Source organism: Echinops telfairi, unplaced genomic scaffold, assembly GCF_000313985.2.
Source record: "Echinops telfairi isolate 266 unplaced genomic scaffold, ASM31398v2 ScPeMD7_3533;HRSCAF=4204_0, whole genome shotgun sequence".
NCBI lineage: Eukaryota > Metazoa > Chordata > Mammalia > Afrosoricida > Tenrecidae > Echinops > Echinops telfairi.
Genome location: NW_022107431.1, coordinates 63,132,628 through 63,159,045, shown reverse-complemented (window position 1 = coordinate 63,159,045; position 26,418 = coordinate 63,132,628). Strand labels below are relative to the sequence as shown.

At 39.5% G+C, this 26,418-nt stretch overlaps 1 protein-coding gene across 1 annotated transcript in view; it reads right to left on the bottom strand.

Annotated features, from left to right (window-relative positions):
• L3MBTL3 (L3MBTL histone methyl-lysine binding protein 3) overlaps positions 1-26,418 on the bottom strand; it is a 128,551-nt gene that overhangs the window by 73,605 nt on the left and 28,528 nt on the right. Inside the window, exons 6-13 of the mRNA XM_004702064.2 lie at positions 25,911-26,070; positions 24,658-24,790; positions 21,761-21,845; positions 18,757-18,848; positions 16,203-16,307; positions 10,794-10,929; positions 8,546-8,637; positions 5,456-5,607 (exon numbers count right to left, since the gene is read on the bottom strand). Coding sequence (XP_004702121.1) covers positions 5,456-5,607; positions 8,546-8,637; positions 10,794-10,929; positions 16,203-16,307; positions 18,757-18,848; positions 21,761-21,845; positions 24,658-24,790; positions 25,911-26,070 — 955 coding nt within the window. The remainder of the gene's footprint in view (positions 1-5,455; positions 5,608-8,545; positions 8,638-10,793; positions 10,930-16,202; positions 16,308-18,756; positions 18,849-21,760; positions 21,846-24,657; positions 24,791-25,910; positions 26,071-26,418) is intronic.

The following is a 26,418-nucleotide window of genomic DNA, read 5'->3' as shown; positions in this document are numbered from 1 at the left end:
CTGATGGATTAAAGACCTAAATGCTAACCCTAGAACTATAAAGATAATTAATGAGAAGATACAGACTAACTTAATGGTCCCAGTACATGGCATAGACATATTATCAGACTAATGGAAACACAAAAAATGTATGGGCACCCGAAGACTTCATCAAAAAAGTAAAAATAGAATCTAAAAAACTGGGAGAATTTGGCAATGATACATCCAACAAATATCTGGCAAAATGCTCTCGATCATTAGCCAACCCAGAGGTGTGAATTAAAACAACAAGGAGATACCATCTTATATTGGCATTGATAGTAGAGTTAATGAAACCAAACCCCTCGAAAACCACCAATGCTAGTGGGGCTGCGAGCGTTGGGAACCCTCCTAGACTGCAGTGGGACTGGAAAACTGTAGAGGGTAGTGTGGCGAGTCCTCAAGCCACTGGGAATAGAAATGCCATACGAATCAGCACTCCTATCACATGACACATATATGTAGAAGAAGTGACAACTGTCAACACAAATAGATATATGTAAACCCATGTTCATCAAAGCACTATTCACAATAAGAAGACGGAAACAACCTCAATGCCCATCGGTGGAACAAGGATAAATTGAACACCCCAGAGTTTGGAATGGAATTGTGGCGCCTTATGAAGTAAAGATAATCAATTGCAAAGGGACAAATATTGTATGAGACCATTATTATAAAGAAAAAAAAACGGATAAATATCTTTCATATCACAAGAAACAAGACACTGATGGTTACCAGGAGTGGGACGGGAAGAGAGAGATAGGAAGCAATAGGCTAGAAGTTATAGGTGTTAACTTGGTGAAGGGGAAGAGAGTATTCTTCAAGAGGGCAAAGACGGGGGGGAAGGTGAAGAAGCAGGGCAAGCTATTGGGAAGTTTGATAAGTTGTCTAAATTGTTGAATACAAAAATGATGATCTGAAGTGCAGACCTTCCCTATTTCACAAAATGTTCTTTAGGTTTTTTTTTAAGAAGACATCCTATGAAACAAATAGCTTCACAGAAAGAAGCTCAGAAGAAAAACACAAAATGCTCAAAAGTATTTGACTCAGTGAGACATAATATTGAGACTTGTCAATATTTTTTGTAAAATTCTGTAAAAGCATGTACAATATATAATATGAAACATTGAGATACCTGGATAGTAAACGGCTTTCAATATCTCTCCTTCCTAAAGCAATACAAGTAAAATTCATGAATATCTGAGAATTAAACTTGAGAAGTTAAGAAAATTATGATGGGTATACTGAATATTCAAATACATTCACACTAAACATCAAGATCAAGAAACAAGCTTCCCTGAAACTTGAGAATATTTATTTGAACTATGTTCCCCTGATGCTATAATGTTAGCCACATTTTATAAAGATCTTTGGTACTTTTCTGCAATATTGCCTCACACCAGTGTTCTCTAAAGTGCCTGCCTTTCAACAGGAACCTAAATATAGTGATCACTGAACATGAATTACATAAGAAAGACCATTATTTCAAATGCTTAATCACACAGAAGGGCTTTAATTAGGATAATTATTTCACAAATATATAGCTTTTAAAAAAAAAAAACATTTTATTAGGGGCTCATACAACTGTTATCGCAATCCACACACACATCAATTGTGTAAAGCGCATTTGTACATCATTCTCAAAACATTTTCTCTCCACTTAAACACCCGACATTAGGTCCTCATTTTTCCCCTCCCTCCCCACCCCCCCTCCCTCATGAGCCCTTGATAGTTTATAAATTGGTATTTTGTCATATCTTGCCCTGTCCGATGTCTCCCTTCACCCAATTTTCGGTTGTCTGTCCCCCAGGGAGGAGGTCACACACAGTTCCTTGTAATCGGTTCCCTCTTTCCTACCCATTCTCCCTTTACCCTCCCTGTTTCACCGCTCACACCACTGGTCCTGTAGGGCTCATCCGCCCTGGATTCCCTGTATTTTCAGTTCCTATCTGTACCAGTGTACCTCCTCTGGTCTAGCCAGAGTTGCAAGATCGAATTCGAGTCATGGTAGTGGGAGCGGGGAGGAAACATTTAGGAACTAGAGGAAAGCTTTATAAACAATAACCCTGTAACTTTTTGTAGTATATCCAGAAACCGGAATGACTAAACAATATTTATCATTTGATATATTCATCTGTATATATTAATAATAAATTGGTTACTAGGCATAATAATGTGGACCCCCCTCCCCCACTAAAAAAACCAACCTAATGGCCATCGAGACAATTCCAACTCATACAGACCCTATAGGACTGAGTAGAACTGTCCCTGTGGGTTTCTGAGACAGTAAATCTTTATAGTAGTAGTAAGCCTTATCTTTTGCCCATAGAGGGTAATGATTTTGAGCTGCCGAACCTTGTGGTTAGCAGTGCAATATGTGAGCTCCCTCCAGAGAACTTAAAATTTCCTAGAACATGATATAAGATGCCCCAAGTGTGAGTATAAGTGTGTAAGTGCGAGTGTATGTGTTTGAATGTATCTCAAGAATGTAGGGTGTATAGGAATTAAATCTCACACCTATAAGAAGTCAATTAATTACAAACCATCAAGTTGACATGAAACATACTACTTAAGAGATACATGCCATGTCGATCTAATATTGTTTTGTGTTTCTGTCTTATCTCCTAGTTCTTTTTGTGTATTACAAGCTTGCAAATGGCCACCCAAGGTACAAAGATCAGATTCTATTTGCTGGCAGCATCAGAGGAAGTAGGGTCAGGGATCAGAGGAGGAACTGTAATTTGTGTCTATAACTGCCGTCATAAGCAACTGCTTCCTTTGTTATGAGAACACAAGAATTGGATGGTGCCAGGCTAAAAGTTTTGATAAAATATTATACAGAAGGATCCTAGAAGAAGGAAAATACAGGAATTTCAAATCCTCATTAAATTCAGTTTTTCTGGGGCCACCGAGGCGGAATGACCCATGGAACCACTACTATGATGTAATCTTTAAAACTTTAATGAAACACTACACCCTGAAGGCATCTTTAAACATTGATGGTTGATGTATAACCGTCTATATATAGATGATCCCATCTATGTATAGATTTGTAAAAACACAATTAAGTGTATTAGAATCCCATTCTTTTCAATGATATTCATAGTTTATTATGACTCACATGATGAATGGGTTTGCAAAGACAACAAAACACAGGGAAGCATTTTTCTGGTGTTCTGCTTTCGAGAATGTTCCATCTGAAAGTCAGTAACGATACCCTTAGTTCCACATCCTCTTCTGAGTCTGTTGTGATTTATGGCGACTAGCCATAGATGTACTGCTGAATGATGTCATTGCTGCAGATAATTCAAAATGTAATAATAATGATATTGTTTGGCAATTTTCCCATTCCACTGAATCATCTTTCTTTGGAATGGGCAAAAATAAAGTTTTCCAATTTGTTGTCCAGTTAGCTATTTTCCAAATTTCTTGGCAAAGACATTCATGAGGTTGTATCCATTTGTTGAAATATCTCAATTGGCATTTTGCTAATTTTTGGAGCCTTGTTTTCCACCAATATCTTCATTGCAGTTTGTACTTCTTCCTTCAGTTCCATCAATTCTTGATCATATGCTACTTCTATTACAGTTAGTCTCTGATCAAGTCTTTTTGGTACAGTGTCTGTACTCTTTCCACCATATTGTGATGTTCCCTGTATCATTCAATATTTTGCCCACAGAATCCTTCAATATTGAAACTCCAGACTTGACTATTTTCTTCAGTTCTTTCAGCTTGAGAAATGCTAAGCATGTCTTTCTTTTTTGGTTGTTTAACTCCAGGTCCTTTCACAATTTACTATATACTTCTTAAGCCCTTGTGTTAGTCAGGGTGGACTAGAAAAACAAGTCATAGACACTCATATGTGTATGAGTTGTATATAAAATAACAATTGTATATTAAGAAACCATCCCAGCCCAGTCCAGATCAAGTCCATACGTCTGATATTAGCCCATGTCTGATGTCAGTCTGTAAATTCCTCTTCAGACTCACACAACACATGCAAGGACGCTGAGTACAGGAAGATCGCTGTCCAGTCTTGTGGATCCAGTGGTGGTGGAAGCATCTTAGCACTGGCTTGGGTCTCCACCTGGATCCTCCAGCTCCAAGGCTCTCCTTCCATCAGTGTAGCTACATGTGTCTTATCAACAGGTATGCTGAAGCAGAGATCGAGAGTATCCCATCTCCAGTGAGCTATTTATCTCCATCACACCTCCAAATAAGGTCATCAAGCTGTGACCTGATTGACAGGCCAGACTCCATCCTTTCCTCAAGTGAAGAGATTACCATGTACACTCGAGTATAAGTCGACCCCAATATCAGCCAAGGCACCTAATTTTACCACAAAAACTGCATAAAAATGTGCTGAAAAACTTGGCATATACACGAGTATATACGGTATGTAATTGCCACACTCCCCCTCTGAAAATTGTTGAACATACTTTCTTCATTTCTTTCATTCACTTTAGCTGCTCTGCATTCAAAGGGAAGCTTCAAAGTATCTTCTGATATTAAATATGGTCTTTTCTTCCATTCCTGTTTTTTTCATGACCTCGTGGCTTTCTTCATATATGATGTCCTTGATACTACCCCCAACACCTTTCATAGTCTTTGGTTATTAGTGCTCCATTTCAATGCATCAAATCCATTCTTGCAATTCTTTAAAATCGTAGGATATACATTCAAAGTAGTATTTCAGCTCTTCTGGACTTGAGCCTGATTATGAACAATTGATGGCTACCAGCTCCTAACCTTTTTCTGATGGGTGATATTGAACTTCTCAAGCATGTACAAATTTGAATACTGTTGATTGCATGCAGTAAACTACATGAATAGTTGTCATATATGTTAAGTAAGACAGCCAGGCCTTAGTTGCTAGTTTGTCTGAGTTGGAAGTTCTCCTAAATCCTTGTAATACTGCTGACCTATTTTCAAGCCTCAGAAGAACAAGCAAGACGCCATGCTATAAACAAACTGACAGACCAGTAGCAGGAGCCAAGAAATACTTTATTTAGGTAACGAATGTCTGCCTTGAATGCTGTGCTCTTGAAGTAATTATCTACATGTGATCAACTTAACAACAACCTGAAGGCTACAAGAGACTCTTAGGGGGCAGTGAGTTTATCTTCATAGTGATTGATTCGGAATGATTGATTCGGAATGATTCGGAAAAGGACAGTGTGAATGGTTATGCTGTTTAAGGATAATAATCCATGTCACCTAAATGTACACATAGAATTACGTTTAATTTGTGGTATTTTTACCCCTCCTTTAGAGAGAGAAACAAAGAAAGAAGCATATGCTGTATGGAATAGGTAAAAATTTAAATGTCTGGACTAGAAAAAGGTGGTAACTGTTTTCACATACACATTACATCTAAACATTAAACATTGTATAAACATTAAATCTAAAAAGTATAAACCAACAGAAAACGTCTTACCAGTAGTCATAGCTCTCATCCCAGTTGTCAAAATGCACCAGGAAGCGATTGTCCACCATATCTGTTACCGTAGCAACACAGATGAATGCAGGGTTCTTTTTGTCTACAGCTTCAAGCTTCATTCCGACTCGGAAGCCTGAAGGGATCACTGTCTATATAAACACACAGATTTAACTAGAGGTCAGCACACCCTCTAACAGCAAGCTCTCCACCCTCTCCGCACCTCCTGCCCAAAGGCCCACATCAATCACGGTGTGCAGATAATTTAGAGACCATGTGCCAATTTCACAGCATGGTTGCTTTCCAACAAGCTAACAGTGAAAAAATTTGTAATGTCCTATTGCTATACCCATTTAACTCTCTAAGCTCCCAACTAAAGCATGTACAACCTCACAGAGTTTAAAATAATTAATGTTAGCTTGTGCTTTGATAGCATAGAAGGAAAATAATTCTAGTTAGGCAAGTTTTATTCACCATGAAGTTCACTTTTTCTCCTGCATTTCCTTAACCATAGATCAACCACAAATTATTCCGCACAAGATAGGCACTTATTCACTTTGAAAATGTGCATGAGCCAGTAGTACAATTTAATGTCCACTTCTGAAAAGACCTCTTAAAAGAGAGCTCCAAGGAAAGTAGGTCATTTTCATAGATGAAAGGCTGCTACTTCTTTGAATTCAACTCTCCCTTAAGACTACCTCTACTTCTTTTGAGCCCTGGTGTGTAGTGGGCTGGGTTCAAACCTGTCTGCTGTTTTGTGGAAGAAAAACGTGGGAAGTATGTCTACTTCCATAAAGATTTAAAATCATGGAAACCCAAGGAGGTGGTTCTACTCCGTATAAGAGTGCTGTGAGTCAGAATTAACTCACAGGTAGTGAGTGAGTGTTTTGTTTTGTATACTTCTGCCTCACCACAGCAACAAAACAAGCAAACAAAAAACTGGCTAGGAATATATATATATATACACACATATATATATAAAATCAACTAAAATAACCTATACTTAAAAAGAACAAACCTCAGACTCACTGCCATGAAGTCAAATCTGATGCCCAGAAGTAGAAAGCCTTATCTTTCTCCTGGCTGGAGGTTTCAAACCAGTGATCTTGCCGTTAGCAACCCTTTACTTAACCCACTGTGCCACCAGAGCTCTTCAAACCACCCGTACAGATCAAGAAACCCCCCAATTCTCAGTCATCTGGGACTTGGAACTAAAACAACAAAAGTTCAGCAAGTCTATGAGGTGTAATAAATTTAAAATTTTCCTCTATGTTTCGTGGAAAAAAATTCTAATCTCAGTAACTTAAGATTTTGATTTTGCTAATCATAATTTATCATCCATGTCTACCCTTATTTGAAAAAAAAAACACCAAAAACTTCTGTTCAGATTAAAGTGTACAGACACTATTCTATCTCAAACAAACAGATGTTATGTTTGTTAACTGTATTATAGTTACAATTGCATAATTTGAGATAAGCATACGTATCTGGAAACGTTACCTTAGCCCTCACAGAAGAAGCAGAGACAAAAATCTGTATGTATAAATCTTACAAATATTTTTCAGGCTTCTAACTGTATCTGTATACTTAGCAGTAGACAAAACCAAACCTAATGCTGTTATGTTAATTCCAACTCACAGCGGCCCTGTAAGACTGAGTGGAACTGTGCCATGGGATTTCGAAGTGGAAGTATCTAGAAAGAGGAAAATTAACTGCCTCTTAGATATCAAACTCACAGCCCACAATTAACGTGCGTGCTCCCAACACACAGACTTTAAGAAGGCATCTCAAGACGAGTCTTCAAATCCAGACAGAACTCATGATCAGACAACTTTTAGGAGACTTGGGGCAGCAACAGGAGACTGCTGTGTCTCCATCTAAGTGACCTTCCCACCTGGGGTGAAATCGGCAGAGAAGACTGACTGGCAACTCAGTATATGTATTTCAGAAATTAAGTTATCTTCTCAATTAAAACATTTAAAAGGAATAACCTGGCACATTATCTCCATTTGTTCCTAAAATCAAAGTGCACAAGATCACACATGTCTTCAGTAACCTAATTCAACGTGGTTTGGGGTCAGTTTGATCAGATGTTTGGACTACTGGACTGATATCCTCACAGCAACTGTTAACATTGTTCCTCCTGTGAAGAGTGTGAGAGATGGGGATTCCCTTTGAAGGGAACCACGTTAGTGAGCCAAGAGTGGTCCCCTTCCACCCTCCCCCTCACTGTTACTTGACTGATAAGTGTGGTAGGAGGAAGTGGTCATAGTCTCGAGGCAAGGTGGTATGGCAGGTATGTGATGTCCACTCTGCTCCCTGAAGGGCAAGTCTGGTTCCTTCAGGAGGGCACGTCCACCATGGTCTACAAGTTTCCAGGTCTTACTGTGGAGACCATGGCGGGAAAGAGGCAGTTCATTTCTTAGACTCTTGGGCTCAGAACCGAGCAACTCATTTCTCTGTAGATACAGGCTGCGTCTTCTAACCTAACCCTTATGAGTTAAACAGGTATTTTGGTTTTCCATCTGTTTTATTTTCTTTCCAGTTAAAGCAGATCTTGAGGAGAAGTGTAACTTACTGGGTCCTTTCAGAGATGCTGAAATAAAAATATGCAACGAAAAGAAGGAAAACAGCCCAAGGAAAGGAAATATACACATATGCAGACTTTCCTTCTATTATATTGCAATATAAGGCTATAAACTAAAGGTCTCCAGCTACATCCTAGGCATAAATCTAAACAGGTCTACATTCATTTCACAGTGTGAATCACATTTGAAAAGCGCCATTCAATAAAGGACAATAACCCTAAGACATCCCAGAAAATTTAATTTTTATGCACCTCATTGTAAATTAGACCTGGTTTTCTATTGTGCTACCTCCCACCATCCAATGAAAAATATAACCATGATATGGTTAGAGAAAAAATAGGTATTCACGCAGGTTTCCTATCAATTTCCGAGTGTAATTAAGGTAAGACTATGCGACTTACCAAAGCCATACATGGAATTAAGCTCCTTGCTTTGCTTGTAACTTATCCTATAACGCACTTGGAAGTTACCTCTTTTGAAAGGGTCTTTTGCATGCACTTACTATGTTCTGATTTTCAAATAATGCCTTGGGAGCAGCTTGAGCTTTGCATGTCTTCAGATAGGTTTGCCAATTAAATTCATCTTCTTTGTATCCTAGAGCAGGTACACAGAGACAGACTTAGCGAAATAGCAAAGCACTTTTTACTTCCACGTGTTATCTGTAACTCCTACATCTCCATCCCCAAATAAAGGCCCCGAGTGTTTAAAAAATTTACATAATCAAACTTATTATTTAGGTTTGATTACATAGTGTTATATGCAAGCTGTACTTATTTTTAAGAAATTGCTTTTTCAATTTTGAATGAAAAATAATAAATAGGGAGAAAAGAAGCAAATACGTACTATAGTTTGCCTTGTTTTTGTTTCAAGGTGTTTTTATCAGTATTTAAGTGGAATTTCTCAGAAGTAAACTGATAAACTAGAGGAGTCAAATTCTATATTTTCCCACTATGTGTTCTATTTTGAGAGGATATCTTGTATAGGAAATATTAAAAAAAAAGAAGCAAGGAAAATAAAATCTTTGCTTTCCACTGAGAAAACAGCTAAGCAAGGATTGTGAAGTAAGCACATTAGCGATTTACAATAGAAGAACACTCTTGCCTTAATTTTCAGAATTTCATTAAGACCAATATTTCTTAATAAAAAGAATTTAGTCACCTTCTAAGAACAGTCATAATTCATCATATGAGAGTTAAGATTTATATTAAGACTCACAACTTTCCTTTGTCACCCTCGCTTCTCCTTGTGTTTTGTTGAATCCTTCGGCCCTCTGCATACACTACTCTGACATGAGTTTTTCACATATGGACCCAAGGATAGCTACACCATTAAAACGACACAACAAAACCTAAAACTAAGAGTCATGTTGAAATCAACTTGACATTAGTTCCTAAGAGATAAGCACTTCAATTATAATGGCTTCAACATAATGTTTTTATTCATTCACATTTAAGATCCAAACTAGTAAACTAATTTTTTTACATCAAGAAAATAATTCTATATATTCTAGTTAAAATTGAATAATTAAGATAGTATTAAAATATTAGTGATGGACTGAAAGAGATAGGATCTGTAATTCAGTAAATCTGTAGTTTGAACCATTATATAAACATGAAACAGGAAAAATCATTGGCAAACTATATGATAAAATGGATCATAAGAAAAAGTAGTCATTTTGATTGAACAGTGGAATTATATGATGTATGTATTAACTCCCAATTATTAATATTTGTCACAATTTCCCATTTCATAAACATTGTGTTCTGAACATCACACCTACCTAAAAATAAGACTGTTACATAAAATAAAGCAAATGTTCCTAATAGATGTATATACATAAAAAAGAAAATGTAATTCTTCAATCTCAACCTGAATATATTTTTAGTATTATACTCTCCTTTCCAAGCTCCTAAACATTAAGGACAGTAAGTTACATGTATAACTTATCATAATTTTCTTTTTTTTTAATCACGATTTTCCATATACTTAAATAACAGTAAATAAACTGTGTAAACTAAAAGCAATGATTTTTTTACAAAAATCTGTTTGTTTAAGGCTAAATATGTAAGATCTAAAAAAAAAAATCTCCAGTCAAATGCTGGAGCCCTGGTGATCTGGTGGGTTCAGCAGTGGGGCTGGAAGGAGAAAGGTCAGCAGCTCAAAATCACCCGTCATCACTGCAGGAAAAAGATGACATCCCCCACAAAGAGTTCTCGTCTCAGAAACCACAGGGGTAGCTCTACTCTGTCCTACTGGGTCGCTGTGAGTTGGGATCACCCCAATGGCAGTGAGTTTGGTTTTTTGGTTTTAATCAAGTGCTATGTATAATAAAAAGTAATTAGCAACTAAACGTTGTTCTGTACATAAATATATAAAAAGTTTATTCTCATATATAAAGTTTTTTGAAAATTTCTTTCCCTTAAACTTTTGTTTCTATGTAACAATAAGCTTGAATTTGAGTCCATCTGACTTATTAACCAAATTCACTGCCATATCAGGTCGACGTGTTCGGACAGGTGAAACAGTCCCTGTGAGGCTCTGAGACTAACTCGTTATGGGAACAGAAAGCCCTATTTCTCTCCTGCGGAGCTGCTGGGTCCAACTGCCCACCTTGCAGATCACAGCCCACCATGTAGCCACTGTGGGCTACACCGTCGAGTTTGAACTGAGCATGGAAGTAAGTAAGCCTTTAGTGAGCGTAATAAACTTAATTAACTTCCTAACTATAAAACAAAGGAAAATAACAACACCTTTTGGTGGATGAAGTTTATGGCCAGTTTTCTCACACCACCCAACTGGGTGAATATCGAGGGCGTCTGCATTTACCCAGAAGTCATAGCAATCAGAATACCCATCAAAGTGGAGCTTTACCCGGTATCCACAGACCTGTAACCAGTAAAGTAGGGTGGTAAGTTAAGCAAAACAAGTCAGAATTTTCATGCAAATAAAAATATGAAAATAATAATAATTTATAATTTATCAAGGGTTCATGATGGTGGGAGGAAATGAGGAGCTGATGTCAAGGGCTCAAGTAGAAAGAAAACATTTTCAAAAGGATGATGGCAACATATGTATACATGTGCTTGACACAATGGATATATGGACTGCTATAAAGAGCTCTAAGAGCCCCCAATAAATGATTTTAAAAAACCCACATATAATATCAGGTATGTTACACCCTATGTTAATCAAACCACCTAACAATAATAAAGGGAACCACCAAACCACAAAATCTAAAAGCAAATGCTATTATACTGAGAAGAACAGAGCTACAGTACCCTGTCAACACCCTCCGCTACATTAGGAACACAGAGATACTGGGTGAAGAATGGTTTTCCCAGAGACATGCCCTCTATCCATTCCCTTTATTGAATCCGCTCATGTCACCTGGAGGCGAGCCATCAGAGAAGCAGCCAGACCAGCACACTACAGACAGCAAGGTTCGCAAGTGGATGCTCTGCTGGCTACTGTCTGAATGCCAGCTCTTTGTCCTTTAATAAACTCAGCACCTGCCAGTCTATTCGTCCAGACTGGGGCTGGCGCAGACATGGGGAGAGGCCAGCAACATATCCCCTCCTCTCTACAAATAGCTGGGCTGGGAAAAAGAAAGAAAGGGGGAGGGGCGGGGGAAGAAATAAGGAAAGGTCTCCCCAATCTCTTAGAAGGTTGAGCCTCTAAATCTTCCTTCCATGAGCGTCAATACCAACAGAGCAGATGTGTTCTTTTGGCTACTTTCCAAAAGAACTGCTTGATTTTAAAAACATATACAAACAGAAATCAGGGGTATATATGTTAGGATGACTCTATGAAGGGAGGGGTATAATGGTAGAAGGAGCACACCGTTGGATCACAATGAGTTTATGATATGGGTTCACTAAGGGCAGAGTCTTTCCTCAATGTTTCAGCTCAAGAGATTAAAAAAAGATCAGATAGCTTATTTGGATGGTTTTGTAAGCCATGGATTAAATAGTGGCCTATACTAAGTCAAGATAAAATGTCAGGCTTCACTTGGTACACCATTACAAGAAGGTATCCAAAGGTTTACAAATAATGATTTTAGGAATACCAAAATGGGGAGGTATAAATTTGTGAAGGGAACCCCAAACTAAAAAGTCACAACAAAACAAAACATAAATCTCACTGCCAGTGAGTCAATACCAATTCACAGAGCCCCTACAGGACAGGAAGGGCTACCCCTGTGTCTCCAGGACTGTAACTCTTTTACTGGAGTCAAAAGCCCGTCTTTCTCCCCAGGAACAGCTGGTGGTTTCAAACTGCAGTGGAGTACAGCCCCCCAAGTAACCACTCCTAAGGAAGCCGCAGCATCTGTAAAAATGGTTTTCATCACTATATTTTTTGTTTTAATTATGATTTGACAATGAGAACTGCCCTAACTGAATTAAGCCATTTAGCTATAATGGGGTTGAATGGGACTCTATAATGCAGAGACCAAGTGCCAAACTTGGTCACCCAAGACAAATGTAGGTGTGGTTACTATAAAAGACAACAGAGACAAAGCAGTAATCAAAACAGAGCAACTTGCCTGGACTTATGGCTCTGGCTACTTAGTCATGGTATTCCTACAAGTGAAATGACTAGGGAAAGCTACTAAATGTTTACTTTATCTGTTCAAGAGGAAGAATTCTATTTCAAGTGAATGCCACTCTAATTTGGAATGCTGGAAAAGAGGCACAGTCTCGCCACAATCCACTGAATGAAGGAGAGGGGCTGGGTCCCCTTGAGACAGGGCACCACCAAAGGGCTCAAAATTTACAATGTTATTTTTTTCTTTTAGTGTTCCCCAGATGTGTGACCTTTTACAAAAGCAAATGTTCACTCTAAAAGAAAAAGGAAATAATCAGCCTTTTGGGGGGCTACTGGACACTGGTTCTAAACAGACATTAATTCCAAGGACCCAAAACACGTCATTGCTGATGGTGGTGAGCAATCTGAAAAGTTACTAAAGGACTCTTAGATCATCAAAGTGGGTCCACTGGGTCTCACAACCCATCCTCTAGTGATTTCCCAGGCTCAAGAATGTAAAATCAAAATATACATTATTCAACCAACCTGAAGAAAACCCACATTAGATCCCTGACATGTGAAGTAAGGGATATTACAGGAGGAGAACCCAAGTGGAAGTCATGAAATGCCTCGATCTAAGAAATGAATAAACCCAAAGCTTACATTACTGCAGTCCTGGAGGGACAGCAGAAATTTACGCCATCATTAAGGATTTGGAGGATGCAAGGCTGGAGATTCCCATCATGCCCTCATTTAACTTGCCTATCTGGCCTGTGCAAAAAAAACCCAGATGGGTCTTACAGAACGATAGTGGGCTATCATAAACTTAACCAGGTGAGGATTCCAATTGTAGCTGCTGCTATAGATAGGGTTTCATTACTTGAGCAAGTTAGTACTTCCGCTTGTTCCTGTTACAAAGCTATTGATATGGGCAATGTCTTTTTTGAAATCCCAGCTTAGAAGAATCATAAGAAGCAGTTTGCCTTCCACTAGCAAGGTCAATAATATACCTACACTGTCCTACTTCAGAGGTATAGTCCATAGGGACCTTGATTACCTCTCCCTTCTACAAGGCATTGCACTGGATCAGTATGCTTACAAAACGATGATGATAGGGCTTAGTACGGAAGCCGTATCAGTAACTCTATACTTATTGGTAAAACTCTATACTTATTGTATGCTATAGGGTAAGAAATTAATCCAACCAAAATTCAGGCACCATATACTACAGTGAAGTTTCTAGTTAAACATTGGTGTGAGGCATGTCAAGATGATCTTTCTGATTAAAAAAAAAATTCAATCATTTCATTGGGGGCTCATACAACTCTTTGTCACAATCCACCCATCCATCGTGTTAAGCACATTTGTACATTTGTTGCCATCATCATTCTCAAAACATTTTGTCAAAATAATTTTTCTAAAGTGAAGGATAAATTGTTGGATCTGGTACCGCCCACAACTAAAATAAAGGCACCGGACCTAGATGGCCTCTCCAGAATTTGGAGACAAATACTCTGCATTTAGGTGTGCTATTCTGGCCCATTCATCAAGTGACTTGGAAAGCTGCTGCTTTTGAGAGGGGCGCAGAAGCACAAAAGGCTCTGCAACAGGTTTTTGCTGCTGGGTGAGCACCCTGCCACTTCGGCCTTATGATCCAGCTGATCTAACTGGTTAAAGTGACGTTGGCAGATAGAGGAGCTACCTGTTGTCCTCCAGGAGAAGAAAAGGACCATGCCTGGATCAAGCTTAGAGATCAGTAGAACTACTGGAAGGAACACGGGAGGGAGGCCCTTCTCAGACACAAACAGTGGGACCACCACCTCCTAGGTTTCAAAGAGTCAGATCTTTGCCACTCGAGTCCAGAGTGTGGGACTATTATACTGTGCCCTTGGGATCCGGTTGCTGAGCAGAACTGAGGGGGTGGGTTATAATACCCAAGGAGCAGAAGAACAGGGCCTGATAGTCCTGAGGTGGCGGGGAAATGGGTCTGTGTGAAGATGAAGGAGCAGAGTTGCCATCCCACAGGTCTGAGAAGGCAAGCTGAAGCCCAGGGGTGAGGGGCCTCTGTCCAAATTCCAGATCTCGGGGCCACCACCCAGAGTGTGGAGGCTGGCCAATGCCCTCTGAAATTATTCTCAAGCCTTTAAAACGAATGTAATTTGTTATGCTGAGTTTTTTATTTGCTTAGGGTCCACCATCTCTTCTTTCCCTCCATTTTCTCCCCACTTGCAATGGAAATGTCTACATTGTGCTTGTTCTACCATTGTACTTTGGGAATGGGTACCTTGTAATCTATAGTTTATAAACAAAGCATACTTTTACCATAAGGCACATAAATCTAAGGTCTCATCCATATTTGATTTAGATGATACAGAAAATGAGATTTTTGTACTCAGGTTGATTTAAGACTTTTGAGATGATGTGATGGCGTGAATATATGTTGCTCATGGCAAAGTCTTGAATTAGGCGGCAATCAAATGCTAGAAAGCTATAGATCACACTGTTTTCCCACTAAAATTATGTGACGTGAACCCTAATTTGCTTGCCTGGGCCATCCTCGTACGTTAATGAGGCAAGATCAGGGCAGGATCTACCTCGAGTCATTCTATAAAACACAAAAGAAGGGGTCTCAAGAGAGATCTATCATGAAAGAGGGAAGCCTCATGCTCGTCACCTTGAAGCAGAAGCTCAGCAGAAACCAGAACCTTCTTCCAAAGCAGACAGAGAAAGAAAGTCCTCTGGAGAGAGTAACTGCATTTAGACTTCTAGCCTCTTAAACTCAGCAAATATATGTAACTGTTAATGTCACCCGATTTGGGGACTTCTGTTACAGCAGCACTGTGTCCTCTACTGTTCTTTCACGCCTTTCAAACCCTCTTCCTCTTCCATGGCTTCCAAACCTAGGATGTCCTTCCTCTCTCTCAGCCAATTATTGGCCTCTATTTCAAAAGAGGTTGCCCCCAAATGCCTGCCTCCAAACACCGTTTCCCTTGTCCCTCCTGTTATACTTGAAGAAGTCCTGCCTCTGACTAAAGCTTGAGACTCTTCGTGTATTCCAGATCACATCTTTCCCCATTCGGTTTACCTGTTACCTGCTCGCTCTGAACCTTCACATATTCTCATACCCTACTCTCTAATGGCTTTTGAAGAATTCCAACATTTTCCGAATGTTGGAACAACAGAAGAGAAAAAACAAAAAAGGAAGAGAGATAAGAAGGAAGGAAAGACCTCTCAGGTAGAAAGCTAGGACAGGAGGAAAAAAATGAATTCTAAGAAGCACTCATTATTGATATATTTACTTGGACATTTTCTCCTGAAAATTTTCATTTTCATAGTCACTTCCAAATACTGAAAGAGTCTAAATCTAAGGAACACAATCTGGCTAAACCTATGGAAGGGACATGAGCTTGGCTTCAAATCCTGGTTCTACTTCTGGAGCTTCATGAGTCTGAGCCTCAGTACCTTTATCTAAAAAAGAGAGGTAATAGAACATGATCTGCATTGGACTTTGTGAAGATTCAATTATATAAAGCATACAAACTACTAAATTCCATGCTCTTCTCATTATTCCAACCTTAAACTCGGCATTTTATTTAAAAAACAAAAGGAAACAACTTTATCAAGGCCAAGCTTACCTCAGCCACAGTGAGGACACAGTACACGGACTGATGCTCGGGGTCCACGCCTTCTAGTTTCATGCCGACTTTGAACCCATTCTTGTTATATGGAAAAGACTGATGCTAAAAGCAAAGTAATGGCAGTTTTAGTATATTACTTCTTCAGCCTAATCCAATAAACCCAAAGCTGCTAAAAATTCACAAGATGAGCATCAGTGAATGACACCATGGGAAAACAAACAAGGGCCGCAGATAACAGAAAAGAAAATTTACATGGATTCTGCATACTTCAAAAGATATCCAACCTCACCAGTAAGAGATGTACAAAGTAAAACTACATTAAGGCATATTTCACCTACGGAGTTGGTAAAGATCAGAAAGCTGCTTAACACATTGTGTTGGCAAGGCTATAGGGTAACAGACGTGCACACAGAACACTAATAAGGCATAGATTGGTATAAACACTAGTGATATGATTACATCTATCTTTAAAAAATGAACATTCTTTTTGATGTAGCAATTCTGATTCTAGGAAACTATCTAATAAAGATACTCATACATCTAAAATGACAGATATACAAGATTACTCAGTGAAATAGTTATCTGTAGTGAATAATTGGGGTGAGGAAATGTATGTTAATAAATAGGGAATGCTTAAATTACAATGAAACAGACTCAAGATAGAACTCTATGTACTAGCGTAAAAGAACAAAGAAAGCATTAATGAATGGAAATAAAATAATTTCTAAACTGTCATGCTTAACAAAAAAGCAAAGTCAAAATAGGATGTGTTTTATGTAGCATGTGCTACTATCTGGCATAAGGAAGATTTGTGTATATACATTGCTCACATGTACATTTGATTTCACAGGAAAATGGGTATGGAATTGGAGTGGGGGCCGCATCAGAGAGGCAACCCTGATGCCTAGGGATGTGACCCTTCATATGCCTCTAGTAGCATTTACATTCTGAGTCATAAGAATGCTTCATTGATTCAAGTAACTAGAGCTTCACATAAACTGTTTTGTTTGTTTTTCTTCAAGGCAAAAAGTCAATCCTGTAAATGACCTAAATTCAGGAAAATGATAATATACAACAAATTCATGTAGCATTATTTATTATATTTAAGTATTTTTTTAATACAGATGTAATCATCTACTATTTCCTATTCTATACTTTTCAAAACTGTGTGCTCAAAACACATCAGAGGGTAAACTTGGGCAGATTTAGGGCCGAACAAATGGTTTTCACTCAACTGTTAACCTAAAGGTTCAAACCCATGCGGCGGGCGGTCCCTTGAAAGAAAAAGCTCTGACAAGCGTCTTTTGTTCAGATTAGACTTGAAAACCTGAGGAAACACTTTCACTCTGGAACAACTCAGGTCACCATGAGTCAGAATCTATTCAATGGCAACTAACAATATTATCATGACACATTTATTACATACTATGATTAAATGTTATTTTAATAATTTTAATTGCAGCCCAATCTGGCCCACTGCCTGTTTTTGCCAAGGAGGCTTTCCAGAAACAAAGCACTACACATCCACTCAGTCTCGGCTCTGGCAGCTCTAGTGCCTCGACAGAATTATACTGTTGCACCAGAGGCCACATGCCCCGAAAGCCCCCAAACATGTACTGTTGGACTTTCCCGGAGCAGGTTTGCCAGCCTCTGTGTTGAGTCCGGGGAAGGAGCCCTTTTTCAGGACTCCAGTTGATGTCTATAACTGGCTTTTCAATCTTATGATAAAATATTTGATCATAATAAAATATACAAATTCAATTTTAGATGTTTTGTTGTGATGTCAGTAAATCTCAGTAACTCACTTTTATTCTCCCTCAGCCTTAATACTCAGGATTGTGTGCCAGTTTCCCTTTGTCTACTAGATTCATCAGTGTACCAGTAGACACGAGCCAAACAATCACACCCACCGCCACTGAATCAATGCTGACTCATAACAACACCCAAGAGGGTCTCAGAGATGATACATTTTTATGGATGCAGACAGCTTCATCTTCCTCACATGGAGTGGCTGGTGGGTTCAAACTACTGACTTTGCCGTTAGCACCTCAATGAACAGCCCACTCTTCTACCAGGTTTCCTGTTAGTAGCAGTAAGTCTGTTAAAATTAATGCGTGAAATCCCAGTAAATGTTGAGAGGAAAGCTCAAGTATGTGGCAGTGAGGAGCTGGGGAAGGTAGCCCTTTGGCAGTGCCTCTCTACCTACAGGAACCCAAAAGAACCAGACCCGTTGCTTTCCCAACTCCTGGAAACCCCTGGTGTTCTAAAGTAGAATTGCTCCATTTGGTTTCTCTCAGCTGCCTTTATGGCAGCAGATCTCCAGCACTTTCTTCCATAGCACCTGTGTGTGTGGTTGAACCACCAGGATTTAAATTCCTTAGCAAATGCAAACTGTTTTTGCCAACAGGGCTCTTTCCATATAAATATGCACATAAACAGTGTGTCTGACAAATTATCATGAGTCCTATTTCCCAAGAAGACGATGGAAATGACAATACTGTTTTCCAGTTCCTTTCTCCTAGCGAGCGATACTTTCTGAGAGACCCCATACCTCCTTGAACAGCTTTGTAGGCACGGCCACAGCTTTCTCCTCCTCTAAGTAGGATGCCCAGCACCAGGCTTTCTTTCCCTTAGGAGGCAAACCTGAGGACAAGTGAAATAAGAGAGATCATTTCAGTACCTAGCACGTCCAAGATGTGGTGTGTAGGAGTGCTTGCATCCCTGGTCACTGGGATTTCCGTCTCTTTTCCTGGTTCCAATTTAATAAAAAGAGAGCTGAGACATGAACTGAACTGTAATCCAAAGTGATGAGAGTAGAAGAAAGAGGTCAAAGAACCCACGGAGTAAATGAAAAAACAAAAAACAAAAACACACAGAAAACCACAACAGCACAGTGTTATGGAAGCACACAGAAATAAAAGCTTCTAGAAACAGGATGCTCAAAATTTCTTCCCCTCCAGAGAGATCAAGAGAATAAAGATGGAGACAAGGTCAGTGTGGGAAATGACTGTTCAAGGTGAAGAGGGAGAAACAATCGATACAGAGAGTAACATTTCAGGGTACAGAGCACATCAGTGATCTAGCTATGGGGCAGTGAAAGCCAATGGTACTGGATTAATTTGACAAGTGATCAGAATGAAGGAAAGAGAAGAAAGTTGGAAGGGTAACAGTGTTAGAAGATGGCATTTTGAGAATGAGATTTAGTGGACCATAACAGCATTCACAAAGAGGCTTAAAAAAAAAAGCTGAATACCTAAAGAAATAATTTCAAACAGGATGATTGAGAGAACAAGGCTTCAGAAGAGCAAGAGTCCTAGAGATTCATCTGAAGCAAAGCAGAAATACAAGGAGGTTTCAAGAGAAATAAAAGACCACTGAAGAATTTATTGTCTTTGATGCCAGAGACTTGCTGAGCAAATCATCAAAGAAGCTGGATTTTATGAAGACGAGTGTGGCATCAGGATTGGAGGAAGGCTTATTAACAACCTGTGGCATACAGATGAAACAACCTTACTTGCTGAAAGTGAGGAGGAAGTGAAGCACCTGCTGATGAAGATCAAGTACCGTAGCCTTCAGTATGGAGTCCAACTCAATGTAAAAAACACCAAAATCCTAACAACAGGACATATAGGTAACATCATGATAAATGGAGAATAGTGTGAGGTTGGCCAGGATTTTGTCTTACTTGGATACATAATCAATGCCTATGGAAGCAACAGTCAAGAGGCCAAAAGATTAGGTAAATCTGCTGATAAGACTTCTTTGAAATATTGAAGAGCAAAGACGTTACTCTGAGGACTAAGGAGTGCCTGACCCAAGATACTATACATACTCGTGTATAAGCCGAGTTTTCCAGCACATTTTAAATGCAGTTTTTATGGTAAAATTCGGTGCCTCATCTGAGTCGGGTCAGCTTATTCTCGAGTAGATACAGTAAGGTATTCTCCACTGCATCTTATGTATGTGAAAGTTGGACACTGAATATGGAAGACCACAGAAGAATCAACGCATTTGAATTGTGGTTCTGGAGAAGAATATGGAAAGCATCATGTACTGCTAAAGGGCAAACCAACCTACATTGGAAGAAGTAAGGCCAGAGTGCTCCTTGGAGGAAAGGGTGGCAAGACTTCATCTTATATGATTTGGACACATTCTCAGGAGATTGGCCCTTGGGGAAGAACATGATGCTAAGTGGAGGGTGGTGAAAAAGAGGAAGGTCCTCTATGACATGGATTAACACAGTGGCTGCGTCAATAGGCTCAGGCACAGGAACACTTCTGAGGATGATGCATGACCGTGCAGTGTTTAGTTTTGTTGTGCTTAGGGTCAATATGGGTCAGAGGCGACCAGATGGCCCTAAAGAACAAAAATGCCAGAGAATTAAAACAGGTCATCTGCCAAAAGATATAGTGAGGTTGTGTGCACTTGAGGCAGAATAAAACAATTTCCGACTGTTTGGTTTTTTTTTGCTTTTTGAGCAATTAGCAGATAGTTTTGGATTGAATTATGTCCTCTCCATCTTCTCAAAAGACGTTAAAATCTTAATCCCATATCCGGGAACAAAACTTTATTTGGAAGTAGACTTTGAGGCTGTTACCACTTGAAGCTGTAACATCATGTTATAACACGAAGTCATTTAGAAATATGGTGGGTCCTAATCTGATCTGATTAATGTCTTTATAAAAGAGGAGAAGAGACACACACAAATGGAAGAGGACCACGTGAAGATCTGGAGTGATCTACCGTAAAAGTACGCTAAGGATCATTAGTCATTTCTAGAGGTTAGAGAGAGGCACGTACCCTCAGAAGGAATCCATGTGGTCAATAACTTGATTCTGGAATCCTAGCTTTCAGAACGGGAAGGCAACACGTTTCTGTTTGTGTAAGCCACTCGATTTGTGGTCCCTTGTCTTGGCAGTTCTAGACACTACTGCACAGATGAGCACGTGAAGACTCGTACCAAGCACTGAAGGGCAGCATCAGATTCAGGATGCTGACTTGTGGACACAGGATGACTGTGCAGATTATGAGCCAAGCTGAGCACAGAATGACCATAAATGGTGGCATGATTAGCAGGAGCAGCACTTCAAGAGGATGATGCCACAGAACAACACTGGGGAAGTGGCCTAAGGTCCATGCTGAAATAGCACCGAGTTTATCCAGTCAAGTACGAAACAACATGGAAGGCCCTAAGGACGAGATTCTCCATCTAGTTTGAGGGGAAACCTTACAAATGTAAAAAGTCTAGGAAACGGAGCCCAAGAGCAGAGCCTTTCGTAATGGTAAGGAAGCCGAAGATGTCTATTTGATGGAAAGTTTTAAAAACTGACTCCTGCTTACACTGAAATGATTTGGAAGTTTCTAATTCCTCTGTTTCTTTACCCACTTCTTCAAAATCCTATTTTTTTTTTTTTGGCCAGATTTATTCAAAGAAAAACTCGAAGCAATAATTTAATTGTTAGTTTGAAGTACAATTAGACTACAAGTTCTACTTGGGTGAAATATTTTCCATTTCATAGACGCTATAAGTAACAATTTCCCTCCCGTTGGCTCACCCTGCTTTAAGAGAGCCGGGTCACCTCGTCGTTTCCTTCGGGCTCTTTGTGAACCTCTCAGGATCCGTCCGTCTTGTTTGTTCTCCTACCAGGAGAGAGGGAAATGATGACTTTCCAAGTTCATCAAATTGTTACTAATGAAGTTAGAAAGCTGTTCAGTTTTTTGGCAGGGGTGGGGTATGTTCTTCAAGTTCACTTCATAAAGTCTAAAGAAAGTAATATAGGCCATTTGAGAACGATGTTGGTTTTGGCCCGAGGTCATTACAAAGTTAGGCTGTTTCCAAGAACAGCACAAATACTGCTTCCTCCTCTTAGTTCTGGTTTTCTTCACACCTCACCACTTTCTCTGTCTCTTTTGCTGCTGCTTGCTCTATCACCAGACCCCTTCCCGTCTTTATTCAGCCAGGCACCTTTCTCCCCGGTTCAATGGATCACTTATCTGTCATAAGCACTCACTACTACCCACTTCTTATCTGAAATCTGCGATTGCCTATCCAACTGCCCAGCGGGTACTTGCACTAGGAAATCTAATTAGGATCTCAAACTCATTATGGCCCAAAGAACTCTTGATTCTCTGCTCCAGCCTTCTTAAAACACGGCATGATCAGCTGGGCATGTCAACAACGTGTTTTCCCTGATTCTTCCTGTTCCCTCACACTTCCTTCGTTGTGCCCATCGTGCCAGCTCTCCCTTACCATGTATTCCAAGCCCACTGGCTTCTATTTCCTTGCCCATATTACTTTTGCCACGTACAATAAACTCATCATTGGTTTCTTTGATTTGTCACATATCAGAGCAACAGTGACAATTTAAAAACCTGAATCAAAGCATTTTTGCCTTCAACTTTCCACTCGCTTCCTTCACAAGATAAAATCTCTGATTCTCAGGCCTCACATGACCTCATCTTACTCCATTCTTACCCTTTAAAAAAAATCATTTTACTGGGGGCTCGTACAGCTCTTAGCACAATCCATAGATACATCAACTGTGTCAAGCACATTTGTACATATGTTGCCATCATTTTTAAAACATTTTCTTTCTACTTGAGCCCTTGGTATCAGTTCATTTCCCTCCCTCCCCCACTCTCCTCCCTCATGATCTCTTGATAATTTATGTTATTATTTTTTTGTCTTACACCAACTGCTTTCTCCCTTCACCTACTTTTCTGTTGTTCGTCCCCCTGGGAGGGGGTTATATGTAGATCATTGTGATAGATTCCCACTTTCCCCTTACCCTCCTGGTATCACTACTCTCATTACTGTTCCTGAGGGGTTTATCTGTCCTGGATTCCCTGTGTTACGAGCTATTATCTGTACCAGTTTACATGCTCTGGTCTAGCCCAATTTTTAAGGTAGAATTGGGGTCGTGATAGGGGGTGGGGAATTAAAGAACTAGAGGAAAATTGTGTATTTTGTCAGTACTATACTGCACCCTGACTGGCTTGTCTCTTCCTTGTGACCCTTCCATAAGGGGATGTCCAAATGTCTACAGATGGGTATTGGGTTTCCACTCCACCCTCCCCCTCATTCACACTGATATGATTTTTTGCTTTGGGTTTTTGATGCATGATAACTGATCCCATGGACACCTCATGATCACACAGGTGGTCTCGGTTGCTTCTCAGCTAGATGACCGCTTGTTTATCTTCACACCTTTAAGACCCCAGACACTATATCTTTTTTTTTTTTTTTTCCAGAACAGATATTTATTGAACTACTTGATGCGAGGTACTGCGCTAGACCTGGAAAGGGAGTAGTTGGGTTGCCCTGTCTCTAAGAGCTCCAATCTAAGGGGGTTTCAGACACTGTATCTTTTGATTGTTTCCAGCGATTGTGTCAGCGAAGGTGACCATCATAAAATTCTGGGTTATTAGAACAAAGTGTTCTTACATTGAGGGAGTACTTGAGTAGAGGCTCAATGTCTGTGTGCTGCCTTAATACTTAATAAATATATGCCCATAGCTCTATTTCCTTATTGTTATATAAAAATATATTTACATATGTACATGCCTGTAATTAGACCTCTATAAATGTCCTTTACCTCTTAGTTCTTTCCTCTATTTCCTTTTACTTTTCTCTTGTCCCACTATCATATTCACCTTTCATTTGGGTTTTGGTAATTCCCCTCAGCTACATTGCCCTTAATCAAGCCTTACCAGGCATCCTATGCCTTTCTTGCCATCAATCTTAGATCACTTGTTGCCTGGATTTTTGGCACCACCCTTCCTTGCCCACTCTTACCCTAACCTTAATGCTCAACTATATTGTCTTTCTTGAATTCCTCAATCAGAATAAGCTACACCTGATCTTAGATGTAAAAAAAAAAATATTCCTAGTTGATTCCTATAGCCCGAGCAAGTGCTCCTCATTCTTAACTTTACATGACTGGGCCCTTCTCCTTAATCAGATCACATTGTTCATGTCACCTACTTTGGGAAACCTTCCTTGATAACCCAACTTAGTTTTAAGTCCAATCTTAACATACCATCTTAATTCTCAGCACCTCATTTACAACTGTTCTTCCTTTTGTTTCTTTCTGCGCTGTCTGCCCAACAAGAGTGTAACATACCCTAAAGAGGCTTTGTCCTCTCTGTCTGTATAACTCACCCCTGCTGTGGTAGTATCCTCAGCTGCTAGAATAGTAACTCCAAATAGTAGCTGCAGAATGCTGATCTAAAGAGAAATACCTCATGATGTCAAAATGGTCTTTTCATTTAGAACCACTAATTAATACTATAAGTATACTATTTGTTCCAATGTGCATGTAGAGGAACTTAAGATTCATCTGCAAAACAGAAGACTGGCATGCTGCTGCTCAAGTCACCGGCTCCAGACCCTGTGCGCTGGCTCCAACGCGACCCGCTTCCGAAGCCCAGTGGTGGCTCTGCAGACACTGACCAGTTCGTCGTCTCTCTCTTCTCCATCCTCCTTTGGATCAGCTTTCAGCGACAATTTTGGTTTTTTCTTCCGACTACACTTGGGATCTTCTTCTTCATTGTCTTCTCCAATGTCCCTTTCTTCTTTCTGTTCTCTGTTGTGTTTATAAACCCAAAATAGTGACAGGAAGCAATACCTATCAGACAGCTACATGTTGATTATCAATACAAAAATTTGTTTTTAGTTCCCCCTCAAAGGAAAAATATTTAACCACAAGGAGATACACTTCGCTTTAGAATATCATAGTTAAGGAATACTTTAGAAGGCTTCTTACATATGACAGCTATCAAGATATAACGTGAAAACTCCCTTATATGAATCTTAGAATGGACTAGCAGTATGTATGAAACAGGTTCTCACAAGTTCTGTACTATTTTTTCCTGTCTTCCATAATAAAGTAATTATTTAGCGATATCTGCATCTCTCCAAGACAGTTTTAAAGCAAGGGTCTAGCAAATATTAAGAAGGCCAAGTTCAACTAAAAGAGGGCAAGTGTGGCTTTGTAAAACATCACTTGGTCAATAAAAACAAGAGAACTCCCAAGCTTGCTCTGATTAAAATTCTATTCAAGCATTAATATCAAATACAAATTATATTTGTAGTGTACAATTATATGCAAGAAATACACTTTCTTGATGATGAGCTGAATTCTGCCTGATACCCTGAAACAGCACTGTCAATCACAGGACATCCTATCATCGGATAAGCGCTTATCTTGTAATGTTCAATCTGCGCCGCCAGCAGCAGTACTGACACTGCCACACTATCCACCCTCCCCGGACATTTCCTTTCAACTGCCTCCCATTCAGTGGAAGCTTTGTTCCAAAGGCAGAGTTTTCCTGGACTTACTTACCTAGGAACAGTCACAATATAAACAAACTACATTTCCATAAATGTCAATATTATTCCAATGTATAATCTAGAAAAATTAAAATAATCATAGCTGAAAACCAATTAAATTAAACTAACCAACGGCTGAATTCTGAAGTGTGAGGGTGTATGGAGGTAGGACATTGCAATGAAAATAAGAACAGCTATGAGAGAAGCCACCAAGTGCAATACATGGAAGATCTACATGCATGTAAAGAGAACCTTCCTGAAATAAGGAACAAATGCATGGCAGGCATCAGAAAGTATAAAATCTCAGTATTCCCAGCACATTGATTTTAGACTCTAAAACTCATTGTGTAGAAAAAAATGGAGTAAAAACATACTTGTCTTTGATATGTCGAGCACAATTCTGGCTGCAATAGTTTCCTCCAGAAAGACACTCATCTACATTGCCATACTGACAACAGTTCTCACAGAATTGAAGCCCATCCACTTTCATGGGATCCTTCAACCTGAAAGGCATCCCAGTCTTCTCCGAAAAGACTAGAAGATGGAAAGAAGACCAGCACCACATTAACACCATGACATCAGACTTCCCAAATCAATTTGCATTTACTCTAATAATTGTAACAGCAATACAAAACAAAAGAATGTTTGTTGAATGAATACACGGTTAAATGGTAGCATTTCATGGTGGGGGTGGGGTAGGCTGAGCAGGACTCATATATATGTATATATGTAAATCAGGAGTCCTCAAACTCTACGGCCTGCAGGCCACATTCGGCCCGCCGAGGACATTTATCCGACCCACTGGGTGTTTTTGCCCCGCTTTGTTTTTTCATTTCAAAATAAGATATGTGCAGTGTGCATAGGAATTTGTTCATAGTTTTT